A 15,994-nucleotide genomic window follows, 5' to 3' on the forward strand; every position below is an offset into this window, starting at 1 on the left:
GCCGGCAATACAATACCATTGCCGGCAATACAAAAAATGTAAAAAAAAACCAGTGTGGTGGCCCTCCCCACATACTACCCCCAAAGGGCCTGATATGCATTGGGATGGACCCCTATGCGGTTTTGGTCTAAACATTTTTCTATTGCGGGCAGGTGATGACTCATCCGTTGTTAAGGACATAATTTCCTGGCCTGCTCCACAGTGCGCAGTGGGTGTTCACCAAACGAGCTGTTGTTGCTTGGGAGGAACTTTTGCTTGGCCCAAACTGCTCACCCAACTCTATTTAGAGTATCTCACAAACGTGAGTACACTTCTCACATTTTTGCAAATATTTTATTATATTTTTCTTGTAACAACACTGAAGAAATTACACTTTGCTACAATGTAAAGTAGTGAGTGTACAGCTTGTAAAACATTGTAATCTTGCTGTCCCCTTAAATAACTCAACACACAGCCATTAATGTCTATACCGCTGGCAACAAAAGTGAGTACACCCCTAAGGGAAAATGTCCAAATAAAATGCCCAATTAGCCATTTTCCCTCCCTGGGGTCATGTGACTTGTTAGTGTTACAAGGTCTCAGGTGTGAATGGAGAGGTGTGTTAAATGTTGGTGCTATCACACTCACTCTCTCCTATTGGTCACTAGAATTTCAACATGGAACTCTCTGAGGATCTGAAAAAAATGATTGTTGCTCTATATAAAGATGGCCTAGGCTATAAGAATATTGCCAAGACCCTGAAACTGAGCTGCAGCAGGGTGGCCATGACCATACAGTGGTTTAACAGGACAGGTTCCACTCAGAACAGGCCTCACCATGGTCGACCAAAGCGGTTAAGTGCCCCTGCTCAGCGTCATATCCAGAGGTTGTCTTTGGGAAATAGACGTATGAGTGCTGCCAGCATTGCTGCAGAGGTTGAAGGGGTGGGGGGGTCAGCATGTCAGTGCTCAGACCATATGCCGCACACTGCATCAAATTGGTCTGCATGGCTGTCTTCCCAGACGGAGGCCTCTTCTAAAGAGGGTGCACAAGAAAGCCGCAAACAGTTTGTTGAAGACAAGCAGACTAAGGACAGGGATTATGGGAATCATGTCCTGTGGTCTGATGAGACCAAGATAAATGTATTTGGCTCAGATGGTGTCAAGCGTGTGTGGCGGCAACCAGGTGAGGAGTAAAAAGACAAGTGCGTCTTGCCTACAGTCAAGCATGGTGGTGGGAGTGTCATGGTCTGAGGCTGCATGAGTGCTGCCGGCACTAGGGAGCTACAGTTCATTGAGGGAACCATGAATGCCAACATGTACTGTGACTGAAGCAGAGCATGATTCCCTCCCTTCGGAAAATGGGCTGCAGGGCAGTATTCCAACATGATAACAAACTCAAACACACCTCCAAAATGACCACTGCCTTGCTAAACAAGCTGAGGTTAACCAGTTGCCGACCGCCGCACGACTATATACTGCGGCGGTCAGCCCCGGCCAGGCAGAGTGACGTATCGGTACGTCACTCGCCTGTCACTGACTTGCGAGCCTAATGCGGGCGGGCGCACGCCCGCCGAGGCGCGCGCCCGCCGCGGCTCGTTCACAGACAAGTCAGTGGGTGTGACCGGCGGACTCGATGTCCGCCAGTCACACTACGATCGCTCCTGTGAAGGGAGAAAGACAGAGCGGCTTGTGTAAACAAGCTGCCTGTCAGTTCTACTTGTGTAAAAGTGAAGATCTGTCCGTTCTACTATGTAGAACGGTTGATCTTTGCTTTTACACCAATAGGAATGTCCCTACGCAGTTAGAATCACGCCCCTAGGACACACTTAACCCCTCCCTGTCCAATAAAGTTAACCCCTTCCCTGCCAGTGTCATTTTTGCAGTAACAGTGCATATGTATAGCACTGATTACTGCAGTAATGTCACTGGTACCCCCAAAAGTGTCAAAAATGTCAGTCAAGGGTCCGATCTGTCCGCCGCAATGTCGCAGTACCGAAAAAAAAAATCGCACATCGCCGCCATTACGCGTTAAAAAAAAAAACACCAAAAATGACAAAAATCTTTCCCTTTGTTAGTAAACGCGATAACTTTTGTGCAAACCAATCAAAATACGCTTTTTGTGATTTTTTTTACCAAACATAGGTAGCATAAAACAAATTGGCCGAAAAATGTTAAAAAATTTTGATTTTTACATTTTTTTGGGGGGAATTTCATATAAAAAAATGTGAAAAATATTGTTATTTTTGCAAAATTTACGTTCTTTTTTTGTTTATAGCGCGTGATCAAAAAATCGCACTGGTGATCAAATACCACCAAAAGAAAGCTCTGTTCGTTGGAAAAAAAGGACGTCAAATTCGTTTAGGTACAGTGTCGCACGACCGCGCAATTGTCCGTTAAAGTCACGCAGTAAAAAAATCACAAAAAAACCCCTGGTCCTTTAGCAGCCAAATCCTCCGGGGCTTAAGTGGTTAAAGGTGATGGACTGGCCAAGCATGTCTCCAGACCTAAACCCTATTGAGCATTTATGGGTCATCCTCAAACTGAAGGTGGAGGAGCGCAAGGTCTCTAACATCCACCAGCTCTGTGATGTTGTCATGGAGGAGTGGAAGAGAACTCCAGTGGCAACCAGTGAAGCTCTGGTGAACTCCATGTTCAAGAGGGTTAGGGCAGTGCTGGAAAATAATGGTGGCCACACAAAATATTGACACTTTGCGCCAGTTTAGACATTTTTACTTAGACGTGTACTCACTTCTGTTGTCAGCGGTTTAGATAATAATGGCTGTGTGTTGAGTTATTTTGAGGGGACAGCAAATTTACACTGTTATACAAGCTGTACACTCACTACTTTACATTGTAGCAAAGTGCAATTTCTTCAGTGTTATCACATGAAAAGATATAATAAAATATTTATAAAAATGTGATGGGTGTACTCACTTTTGTGAGATACCGTATAAACAATAAAATGTGTCAACTGCACATTCCTGTGGCTCTCTAGATTTTTACTGCAAACAATTTCTGTAAAACAGGATATCATATTAGGTTAATGCCAACACTGACTACATTTATAAGTCATCCTTGGTTTTCCCTGATAAAAAAAAATCGAGAGTTCAGCATGTGAGGCTCTGACTGATCTGATGCTTCCTAACCTGACAGTGTCCTCCATAACAGATACAAGAAGATTTATCACTATTATATACAGTGAGCGATCAGTCAGGCTTCTGGATTGCCTGATAACTAGATGAGATAATTCCTGTGCTTGAATCATCTGCCACTGAGAATGACTTTATCATCTGAATATAGCTATGTAGTATAATAGTAAGGCTATTCTACACTTGTAAGCCTGTGTGTTGAGCATATTAACTTTGCATGTGTGAGTGGAGAGTCTGTAATTTATTATTGTTATAATTACTAGACCATGGATATCCTTTGAAAGTCTGCAGTATGCCTTGAGACTTAAGCCCCGTACACACGTACCGATTGTCGGCCGCAAATATTCGGCCGCCGAACGATCGGCCGATTGTCGGCTTGTTAGTATGATGCTTCCGACAGCCGACAGCGCATTTTCGGCCGAACAGAATCTGTCCTGCAGGCATTAAAATTTTTGTACGCCGACAACAGAACGGCCGATTGTGCGTCAGTCAGTACAGATTTCGGCCGACAATCAGCAGATTTGCAAGACTGGGCATGCTCAGAGAAGAAAAAAGACACGGAAAGTTAACCATCACATGACATCACTTCTGCAGTCGGCTGTTGTTGGCCGACAAAATTCTTGTGCAGTCTTTTGCACTTTTCAGCGGACAGGACAGCCCTGGACAAAAGATGGCCGATCATTTGGCCGACGATCGGTACGTGTGTACGGGGCTTTAAATGTTTACCCTAAACAGATTCCTAGAATTATGAATTAGGAAGTAACCTTACAATATCCTATTTATGGGCTGTTTAGGAATTTGCAAAAAGAGGAACTGTGGAGTATGTTTTACAAATTAAGACTGCTAGTTAATTTGTTTGAGAATATTCATGAACTTCTACAATGCCAACTTGCAAATCATTCTACTTTATGGACATGTAATAAAAAAAAAATTATAAATATTGCTTATGGAGTATTGTAATTAAAGTGTACTTATATTATCAGCCAAATGGGAACCTTTTTTTAACATGCAAAACTATAGGTACCACAAAAAAAATAAAAAATCAGACAGAATTTTAGAATTACTTGGTAGAAGAAGCTTTATTAGTATCTTCTGTCAAAAGACTCTTGTACCTGTCAGCTAGAAAATGTTTGTTAATTGTACACTGCCTGCATGGGGAACGCATAGTGCAGGGTACAGTCCCAGACTAGACCTGCCATCTATAAGATGCTAAGGGTCAAGCAAGATGATAGGACTATGTAACTTTCAGCAGCATTGGCAGGAGTTACATTATTAGTGTGTAAACAGGTAGTAGTTACTGCTGCCCTGGCAGGAAGTTAGGGGTTTTTCTTGGGTCTGACCCTCTGGTCCTGTGTGCTATAAAAGGGACGAGGGCTCTGATCCTAGGGGGAATTCTTACACACAAGGGATGCTCTGCCTGGTGCTGTTGCTGGAGACTGAACTGTCAGTGTCCTGCTAAAGCCAGAGCTAAATTCCAGATATGAGCTTGAGCAGGTATGCTGGGGCAGTCACAAGCCTGTAGCTAGATACTAGGGATGTTAGGGAAAGTTTGCACTTTATCTTGGACTGTCCATTGTCTTTGTTGTCATGTTAATAAATTCTTCAAGTAAAGCTTTTGAAACATTGCCTTTGCCTGGTCTGAAGGGGTGCAATGTAAATAACTGACACACATAGTCTACAGATCAGGTCATTAAACACAATTGGGTATGAAGACATAAGTACAAGAGTTCATTCAGTGTGAAGATACAGTGGTTACCAGGAGTAATAAAGGTTTCTTTAGCAGCCTGTCATTGAGCATGTACATGCTGCAGGTGGGATAGCCTCTTGCAGTAAGGGAGATGTTGTTGGCACTCCTTCAGCTGTGAATCATCTCCTATAGCAACGGGAGTAGATCTGCACAACTGGGGCCCTCAGCCTGTACACATGTATGAAAGAGGAAGGTTTAAGCAAAGTGCACACATGGAGGTGCACGGCGGGACCCCATATTTATTTTATTGTGAATGTATTAAAGATCACACGCTGTTATGATCAGGTATCACCTGTTGAAATTGGCTACAATGTGCATATGGGTCCTTTCACACGGACGTTCAGTTTTCTTCTTCAGTTCAGTCACTTTAAAAACGGACACGGATGTCAATTTTTGTATCCGCCGACGTCCGTTTTTGCATCCGCTGACGTCCGTTTTTGCATCCGCCGACGTCCGTTTTGCATCCGCCGACATCCGTTTTGCGTCCGCCGACGTCCGTTTTTTGTCCGCCGATGTCCGTTTTTCGTCTGCTGATATCCTTTTTTTCTCATATTGCTATACATTTTCCATCCGTTTTTCTTCCGTTTTAGATCCGTTTTTCATCCTTTTTTTTTTTCATCCTTTTTTATTATTTCCCAAGTCCCTTTGCACTTCCCCAGCATGCATTGGGTTTCCCATGCTGCTTTGTGGTCACAGTGAAAGACACAGTGTGTTTCCTGTGTGTTCCTGTGTGTTCTTGCGTCTTTCCTGCATCTTTCCTCGCAAAACAAGCAATGGCCCCTTCCAGATTTTGGGACGAGGTGACATGCCTCATGCTAATGTGTTACGTGAGGAGAGTGGAGAGCCGGAGGAGGAAGAAATTTCTGAGAAAATGTCGCATCTATTGGTCGCATCCCATGATGCTGAAGAGGCCCTCTGAGGGATTTTTTTCTCTACACTTCGCCGATTTGAGACGTTATCCAGTTAAATTTTTTAATTTCACTAGGATGTCTGTAACCACCTTTGATTTCCTCCTGGATAAATTGTTAACACGTCTTCAGCGAATGGACACGAATATGAGACGCTGTGTGCCTACAGCGGAGCGTCTTCTAGTCACACTCAGGTAAGTCAGCTGCTGTTGTCATGCTAATGTAAAGAGTCCCCCAACTCACCTGTTGCTATAATTTTAACCACTTCCCTACCGTGCACTTTACTCCCCTTCCTGGCCAGCCCAATTTTCAACTTTCAGCGCTCTCACACTTTGAATGACAATTGCACGGTCAAATAGAGCTTTCTTTTGGTGGTATTTAATCATCTCTGCTTTTTTATGTCTTAAAAAAAGAAAAAAAAAACATTTTTTGAAAAAAAAATTTTTTTTATTTTCTGCGAGTAATATTTAATAATTTGAATATTGAACAAGAAAGAGCATTTTATAATTTTTTTATTAAAACATGAATATATTTCTTCTCTCCACCTTGCTGTTTTTCTTGCACATTTATCGGTCATTTTTTGAGGCAGGCATGACTTTTTTGGGATTAGTGTCTGGGGGGGTCTAAAAAGTGTCCCTGTGAAGTTTCAGCTCTGTAGCATGTCCAAAACCCCCCAAAATTATCATTTTTCTTATAATTTGTATTAGAACATTAATACGAGGGATGAATTAGAGCGGAGACTGCGGCCGTCATGAGGGGGAGGAGCCTATCGGCACGCACGTAGGACGGAGGGGGAGAGGGCTATCTCCTGCTAATGGAGGCATCAGGGAACCTGACTACTCCCGACCCGCCTCCGGCCAGACTCTGGACGCCTAAGCTCCCGGGGATGAGCGCTGGCGCTGCGAGGGGTAAACTCTGCTGACCCCCCCCCCACCCTCCCCGACGTCTCCCTCCACGGTCTGTAGCGACGATCCCACGCAGCATCAACATCCGGAGGATCCTCGCACGCTTACAGCTCACGGAGTCGGCGCTGGAGAGCCCTGTCTCCTGCACAGGAACGCAGGTGAGCAGCCATAGCGGCGACAGGAGAGACCTCCTCACTAACCGGCAGTGCGGGGGGCTGGACACGGTCAGTAAACGCCACCAGGCGAACAGGTCCCGAGGGAGCGGACCCCAAGAGAGCTGCCAGGTCCATTTGAGCCAATCCATCCGGAGATGCGGATGTCCTGATGCCTGAGGGCTGGAAGCTAAGGAGAAAACGGGAAAAAAGGAAAAACTTTTGAAAAAGGGACAGTCTACAAAACCGTGAGTTATAGAGGAGTAATCCCTCTTCCTATACTATACCTACTGTCATTTCACTGTCTATCTGAAGGTCATATAAAGACTCCCTAGAGGCATACAACAAAGCAGTATGGTAAAATGTCAATGTTAACACACCTGAGACTGATTCAGCTGCTCCCTGTTTAAACCAGCAACCTTCCATAAAGTGTTTCTTATTGGATTAATAGCCACAACAGTCTTTCAATACCCCAAACCAGCAAATTTTTTTATTCTATACGGTCCCTTAATAACCGTACACAGAGACTCATAAGAAGATCACAAGTATAAATAAAGACCTTGGGGCTATATATAAAACATTTAAAATGATTAACACTCTCTCTGTGAAATAATACCTGACATTACTCAACCACCTTGCTACAACATACAGCCTGAGCTTCCCCTCTGCTCTATTGTCTTCTCTCTCTCCCACTTCTTAAATACTTAAGGCCGGGACTCACACTAGCCTGTATAAGAACTTGAGCAGGGAGGTGGGAGGCTGGAAGTGCCCCATGCCTCATACCTCCTATAATCGCCTGTGAACATTGATTCAAAATAGAGGCTACCTGGATGGTCTGTGTCTTCCTCTGGCTTGAAGGTAGACAAAATCTTTTTCTGATCATTAATAAGCTATACCTGATTTTGGAGCACTATCATAGGAGGTTCTGAGATTCTATAAAAGAACCGCGGAACAACTCTCTACATAATGAGAGGTAAATCCACAAGAGGAGGAGCCACCGCAAAATCACCAAGGGTATCCTCAAGCCCTAATACAATAAGGAAATTTATGACACAAGAAAATCCCTTAGAAAAATCTTCCCAGGGAAAACAACAAGGAACAGACAAGAAGAAAGTAGAGAAAAATCCAAAAGCTGAAGTAGCTAAATCACCAATCAGTCCAGCAAATTCAGAATTAAGCATAAGGATTGAAAACGACGAGGGAGAGGAGGAAGAGCAGGGAGAAATAAAAGAGCATGCCCCCACAAAAGGTGAAATGCGAGAAATGTTCGCAGGATTGGAAAAATCTTTAAAAATCGAATTGGTTAAAATCCAAACCGACCTAGGACGGGTCCAGATGGACCTGGGACACGCCCTGGGACGAGTAGAAGAACTAGAAAAAAAACAAGAGGACCAAAGAAAAATAATACAGGGAATGAGAAAGGAAATAAATGAGACCAAGAAAAAAGCCAGAGATCTAGCTTATAAACTAGAGGATCAAGAGAATAGAGCTAGACGAAAAAATTTGAGGATCCGAGGCTTAAAAGATACAACACACGAAGAAAATTTAGAAGAAAAACTTCAAAAAATCCTAAACCCAGTATTAGGTAGAAGGGAAGAAGACCAATTGCTGATCGACAGAGCACATCGCATAAGAAAACCGTCAGGAGCCCCAGCAGAATCACCTAGAGATGTGATAATCAGGTTTCAAAATTATACAGATAAAGCACAAATATGGGAAAACCTAAAGAAGAATAAATCATTATTAAACGCAGTAAATACAGAAAACGACAAGATACAGATATTTACAGATCTGGCACCGGAAACACTGAGGAGGAGAAGAATTTTAAAACCCTTGACAGAAGAGATGCAAAAACAAGGAATCAGATATAATTGGGGGTTTCCAGCCAGTTTAATAGGAAAAAGAGACGGGCGATCAGCAAAACTCATCTTTCCAGAGGAAACTCAAGAATTTTGCAAAAAACTGGATATACAGGAACCAAACCTGCCTGGATGGTATGAAGATGACAGGGAAGACGAACTAGGAAGAAACTCACAGACGGAAGAACAGCAATGGACATTAGCCAGAAAAAACAAACGATAAAATACGCGGAACACTGCCCAAATAATGCAAATCGGGAGGGGATGTGTTTTTTTTTTTTTTTTTTTTTTTTCTCCCCCTCTCCTGCTTTGCGGGGAGTGGCCTTTTTTACAGATGCGAACTGTGTGGGGGGACTGGGGGAGGGGGGGGTCGGGGGAGTGGGGGGAGGAGGGAGGGAGAGGAAGGGAGGTAAGCTATACAAAGGAAGCAGGATAGCCCCCCCCCAAAGCCGGAACGTCCTTCCGGCTGAGGAGGGAGGTATATCGTGCTAACCCATTAGAGCACCACCCCAAAGGAATGGGTATCAGGGAGAATGACCCAAAGAAACAACTAAATACCCTAAGATCAACAATGGATCAGGAAAACATCAACATGAGACGGAAGGGGACGGAGGCGGGGGGGAGGGGAGGGGGGGGGAGGGTGAGAGAGGAGGGGAAGGGTAGGGATAGGGAAACTCTCCATTGCCAAAAAAGAAAAGGAATTTTAAAAGCCTGCCAGACTAACAACACTGGTAGTATGCTGTTAGTGGAATTTGAATTGATCCGGTGCCCCCCTGTTTGTGGAGGAACTGGATCAAGCAGAAGGAAAAAAAAATGAAAGATGAACAACTAAAAATAATAACATACAATGTAAGAGGATTAAACTCCCATACAAAAAGGTATAAGATATTGGAAGAGTTGAGGAGAGAAGCAGCAAATATTGCTTTTCTACAGGAAACGCACATCTCTCTTCACTCGAATTTAAAACTTTTTTCTAAACACTTTCCTAAATGGTATTACGGAGACTCACCAATAGAACGTGCAAGAGGAGTAGCAATAGGAATAGCTGGAAATACAGAATTCTCTTTAGAAGAAATGAAAACAGACCCGAACGGTCGATACATTTTCCTTAAGGGACAAATAAGGGGGATGGAGCTGACATTGGCCAATATTTATAATCCAAATAAAAAACCAAGTGAATATCTGGGGAGAATCCTGTATGATCTAGAGAGCTTTAAAAAAGGCTACCTGATAATGGCAGGAGATATAAATTTTTGTTTAGATCCAAATGTCGATAGTACATCGGGAGTAAGGACGTTAGGAGACCAAAAACTGAGGAAAATAAGGGTAAAGTTACATCAGAGCCAATTAGTAGATGCATGGAGGGTTCAACATCCAAAAAAAAGAGACTATACTTACTACTCCTCAATACACTCGATGTACTCAAGACTGGATTACTTTTTTATTGACCACCGCCTGTTGGAATTTGTAGAAACTACAGAAATAGGCACAATCACACTGTCAGACCATGCCCCCCTAACCCTAACAATCAAGACACCGACACACCACAAAAGTATGGGAACATGGAGGTTAAATGAAGAACTAATTCTAGATGAAGAAATAGGAAATAGATTAGAAAAAGAACTAGAGCTATTCTTTCAAGAGAATGATACGCCAGAAATATCATCCGCTACACTCTGGGAAGCACACAAAGCGTATATTCGAGGGATATTAATAGCCAGTGCCTCAAAAAAAAAGAAAGAGAGGTCCAATCAAATTAATACACTCATAAGAGAAATATATGATCTAGAACAAAAACACAAAAAAGAATTTAAAAAAGAAACAGAGGGAAACCTTATAATTAAAAGAGATGATTTAAAAGATCTATTGGAAGAAGAATCTAGAAATCACTTCAATAAGATAGCTAGATACAGATACAACTTTGGAAATAAACCAGGGAAATCCCTAGCAAGATTACTGAGGAAGAAAAAATCAAAAAATTATATAGAAAAAATCAAAAACAGTAAAAATGAAACAGTAAATCCAACTACAGAAATAGCTAAAGCGTTCCATGCCTTCTATAGTACGTTATATAACGTCCGGAAGAAAGAAACCTCAAAAATAAGGCAGGAAAGAATAATTAATATCCAAAAATATATTGAGGAAGCAAACCTGCCCAAGATCCCAGAAGATAAATTGGAACTCCTTGAAGCGCCAATTACTGAAAGTGAAATAAGAGAAGCATTAAAAACCACTCAAAATGGTAGGAGTCCAGGTCCAGATGGATACACAATAAAGTACTATAAAAGATTTAAAGAAATATTAATACCAAAAATGCTAGAATATTTGAATAAAATAGGGAAGGAAGAACTAAGAGAAGAATCTCTAATGGCACATATAACGGTCATACCGAAAGAAGGTAAAGATCAAACCCTATGCTCTAGTTATAGGCCAATCGCGTTGTTAAATACAGATACAAAATTATTTGCGAAAATTCTGGCAACGAGATTAAAAGATTTATTAAAAATGTGGATCCATCCGGACCAGACTGGATTCGTTCCAGGTCGAGAAGGTAAGGATAATGTTATACGTACCTTGTTACTTTTACAAAAAACAACAAAACATGAAGTCCCCTCCATCCTATTATCAATTGATGCCGAAAAGGCTTTTGATAGGGTCGACTGGGACTTCATGAAAGAAACCATAAAAAGTTTAGGGATTGGACTAAGAATGAGGCAATGGATAGAAGCATTATATAATAACCCCACAGCAAAAATAAAAATAAATGGAAGCTTATCAGAGAAATTTGGAATGAGTAATGGGACAAGACAGGGGTGCCCCCTGTCACCCCTACTGTTTGTGTTAACCCTGGAACCATTACTGGCAAAAATTAGACAAAATGTAGACATAAAAGGAGTGAAGGTAAATCAAGAAGAACACAAAGTCGCAGCATACGCCGACGACTTGCTTTTCATTGTCACAAATCCAAGGATCACTCTCCCAAATATTCAAAAGGAGCTAAAAGATTATGGAAAGCTGTCAAACTTTAAAATAAATCCAATAAAATCAGAGATTCTCAACATAAGGTTAAATACTCAGGAAGAACAAAGTATAAAAACACACTTCCCATATACGTGGACAAAAGAAAAACTAAAATACTTAGGGATATATTTAACTCCTCAAACTGAAAAATTATATCAAGCTAATTATATACCGTTACTGAACGAAATAAAAACAGAAATAAGAAAGAAATCAAATGGTCAAATCTCATGGATTGGAAGAAACAATGTTGTTAAGATGTTTCTTCTGCCAAAAATCTTATACACCTTCTCTTTATTGCCAATAAACATCCCCGCAAATTTTTTTAGGGTAATTAGAAACCTACTGACAAAGTATATTTGGCAGTGGAAAAAACCCAGAGTACAGTACAAGATCCTGACAAGAAGCAAAGCACAGGGAGGATTAGCCACCCCAGACATAGAGAGGTATTATAAGGCGGTAATTATCACACGAATGGTGGACTGGACAAAAATAGAAAGGAGAGAAAAAAGATGGGTAGAGATAGAATGTACACAAAATAATAACCAGTTACACAAAACAATTTGGATTCCACCAAAATATAGGGGAACGCAGGGAGCACATGAGTTGACAAAAGTAGTCTATAAAATATGGGATGGAATAAATAAGCAACTGAAATGGGAATATAACTCACCAATGATAGCATTAAATGGCACTAAATATTTCCCACCCGGGGAGGAAGAACAGGGGGGAAATTGGATAGGGAACACTCAATTAAAAGATATTTTACACAAAGGGCACATTAAAACACTTCAGAAATTAAAACAAGAAAATAATAATATAAAAATAGATAATTGGAGATATCTCCAGCTGAAACATTTTGTCAGCTCATTACCACAGCCGATTAGGTCGGAAAAAAATCTCAACAATATCGAGAAACTGAGTTACTCTAGCATGCAAAGGCATGGAGTGTCTCAGATTTACAAAATGCTGACGGAATGGCACAGTATGGAGAAACCCCCATTTATAGGAAAATGGGAGAAAGAAATAGGAACACACTTGCAAGGACAGGAGCTAGGGATTGTACTGGGGATGGCGGGATCCACAGCCATAGATGTCAGTACTACAGAATTAAACTACAAATGTCTATACAGGTGGTACATCACCCCAGAAGTGATAAACAAATACCAACTAGGCAAGACAGATAAATGCTGGCGGGACTGCGGCAACATAGGTACAATTTATCATTTATTTTGGGAATGTCCCAAAATAAGAGATTTTTGGCTAGAGGTAAGACAACTGATTGAAGACATCACCGAAATAAAAGTGCCGGACGATCCATGGGCATGCCTATTTCACAAAACAACAATACCTTTAAAGAAATATAAAATGACTTTGGTCCCAACAATGCTGAATACAGCAAAAGGAACCATACCAAAAAAATGGAGAGAAAAGGAGAGTCCGAAAATAAAGGAATGGTGTAAAAAGATAAATAATAAATATAATATGGAATACCTATGTAATACACAAGAGGAGATCCCAAGAAATATGATAAGGAAATGGGGGAAATGGAAAGAATTTAAAAAATCAACTAAATATACTGAGATAAATAACTAGCATATCTACTATGGGGAAGCATCCTAGAGCGAAACGGCTGGCAAGTAGGGGAGGAATTCTGGGAGGGAGGGGGAGGGTGGGAAGGGAAAAATGTATATGTATTTCTTTTGCGTGCCTTTTTGATGCATAATGTAATTATGTAACTTGTGAATCTAAACCAAATTGGTGGAACTCTGTAAATTGAGATTTTATATGCAAATAAAAATAAAGTAAAAAAAAAAAAAAAAGAACATTAATACGGCTTCTCTCCAACTGGCTTTTTTTCTTGCAGGCATTTATCGGGCATTTTTTTTGGCAGGCATGGTTTTGTTTGGATTTTTGACCCCCCCACACACTAAATCCAAAAAATGTCATGCCTGCCTCAAAAAATGATAGATAAATGCCTGCAAGAAAAACAGCAAGGTGGAGAGAAGCCGTATTCATGTAAATGATAATTTTTTGGGGGTTCTGGACATGCTACGGAGATGAAACTTCATAGGGACACTTGTTAGACCCCCTAGACACTAAATCCAAAAAATGTCATGCCTGCCTCAAAAAATGACCGATAAATGTCTGCAAGAAACACAGTAAGGTGGAGAGAAGCCGTATTCATGTTAGAATAAAAATTATAAGAAAAATGATAATATTTTGGGGGTTCTGGACATGCTATGGAGATGAAACTTCACAGGGACACTTGTTAGACCCCCTAGACACTAAATCCAAAACATTTCATGCCTGCCTCAAAAAATGACCGATAAATGCCTGCTAGAAAAACAGCAAGGTGGAGAGAAGCCGTATTCATGTAAATGATCATTTTTTGGGGGTTCTGGACATGTTACGGAGATGAAACTTCACAGGGACACTTGTTAGACCCCCTAGACACTAAATCCAAAAAATGTCATGCCTGCCTCAAAAAATGACCGATAAATGCCTGCAAGAAAAACAGTAAGGTGGAGAGAAGCAGTATTCATGTTCGAATAAAAATTATAAGAAAAATGATAATTTTTTGGGGGTTCTGGACATGCTACAGAGATGAAACTTCACAGGGACACTTTTAAGCCCCCCCCCCCTAGACACTAATCCAAAAATAAACATGTAATTGCACTTGAAATTTTACTTTTCCATTAATTCTTGTCTATTTTTCTTCTGACTAGGTTTCTTGCATCAGGACAGTCATTTACGTCTTTAAACCATTACTTTTTATTGGGGATCTCCACAATAGCAACTATTGTTCATGACACCTGCAAGGCCATATGGGAGGAGCTAAGTCCACTTGCGATGCCTGTCCCTGATGAACATGTGTGGTTGGAAATAGCCGACGGTTTTTTGATGAAGACCCAATTCCCCAACTGCCTTGGAGCTCTTGACGGAAAACATATACGTATTAAAATGCCTCCTGGTTCAGGCTCAAGATATTTTAATTATAAAAAATATTTCTCATTAGTGTTGATGGCTATCTGTGATAGTAATTACAAATTCGTTATAGTGGATGTTGGGGCATATGGTAGCACTGCTGACTCCCGGGTGTTCAGGACATCCACAATGGGGAAAAGGTTGTTAGACGGCCGTCTGAACCTACCTGTTGACAAGCCACTGCCAGGAACATCTGGACCGGATATGCCGCACGTCTTAGTGGCTGATGAAGCATTTTTGCTCTCAAGTCATCTTTTAAGGCCATATGGCAAACATAATTTAACAACACAAAAAAGGATTTTTAACTACAGACTTAGTAGAGCAAGAAGGTATGTTGAATGTACATTTGGAATTTTAACAAGTAAGTGGCGCATTTTCCATAGTGCCATCCAACTTAACGTGGAGAATGCAGAAGAAGTGATCAAAGCATGCTGTGTGCTCCATAATATTATTCGTGATAAAGAAGGCATCAGCCTGGAGGAGGATGATGAAACACATTTGCCCTCTGTGCAATATAGTGGAGTGCGGCCAAACTACTCTGTTCTTGCTCTAAGAGAAAAATTTGCTGATTATTTTATGTACCCTGAAGGAGAGGTTCCATGGCAGTATGCCCATATTTAATCAGTGTCAAGATTGTCAATTGTTAATTACTTTTCCTTTTGTTCAATAAAAGCATAAAAACACTTTTTCCTCGCTGTAAAATTATTTTTATTTAACATCAAAAACAACACCATAAGTGCAAAAACAACACCATAAGTGCAAACATGTACTTAGAACAGACGAAATTTGAGTGCAAGGTGTCTAGCAACAGAACATGTTAAGAGACACAGACATATTATGTTGGCACATTACAGGTCGTGATAGTAGGGACTAGGGGAACCGAATTGAGTGGAAGCTTGGGATGAACTAAATGAGTGGGCCTGGGAACTGAAAGAGTCAATTGAGCTTGGGGGGTTTGGCTGGCTGCTGGAGGTGTTTGGCTGGCTGCTGGAGGGGTTTGGCTGGCAACTGGAGGGGTTTTGCTGGCTGCTGGAGGGGTGACTCGGGGGAAAAGATGGTAGGTGACTCGGGGGTCCAAATGTTGGGAGGTTAGGGGTTGTGGGTCTATAATACGGCTGCATTTGGTTAGCATGGGGGTATGCCTGATATCCATACCCATGATGGGCAGATGGGTTAGATGTTTGGTGGTACGGCCTGGGTGGCATATTAAAGTCAGGCAGGGGTTCCCCAGATAGTGCAGACCTTACACACGAAATGGTGAAATTAGTGATTAACATTTGTACCTCC

General features: G+C 41.4%; 1 protein-coding gene across 1 annotated transcript; it reads left to right on the plus strand.

Moving 5' to 3' along the window:
- Window positions 1-5,863: 5,863 nt before the first annotated feature.
- Window positions 5,864-15,328, plus strand: LOC309552538 (uncharacterized protein; the record flags this gene model as incomplete). The annotated part of the gene is made up of 2 exons (XM_082253493.1): window positions 5,864-5,979; window positions 14,449-15,328. The coding sequence occupies 2 exons, from the start codon at window positions 5,864-5,866 to the stop codon at window positions 15,326-15,328; spliced, it is 996 nt and encodes a 331-aa protein (XP_082109619.1).
- Window positions 15,329-15,994: the final 666 nt, after the last annotated feature.

This window comes from Pelophylax lessonae (genome assembly GCF_965119305.1).
Source record: "Pelophylax lessonae genome assembly, chromosome: 4".
Classification (NCBI taxonomy): Eukaryota; Metazoa; Chordata; class Amphibia; order Anura; family Ranidae; genus Pelophylax; species Pelophylax lessonae.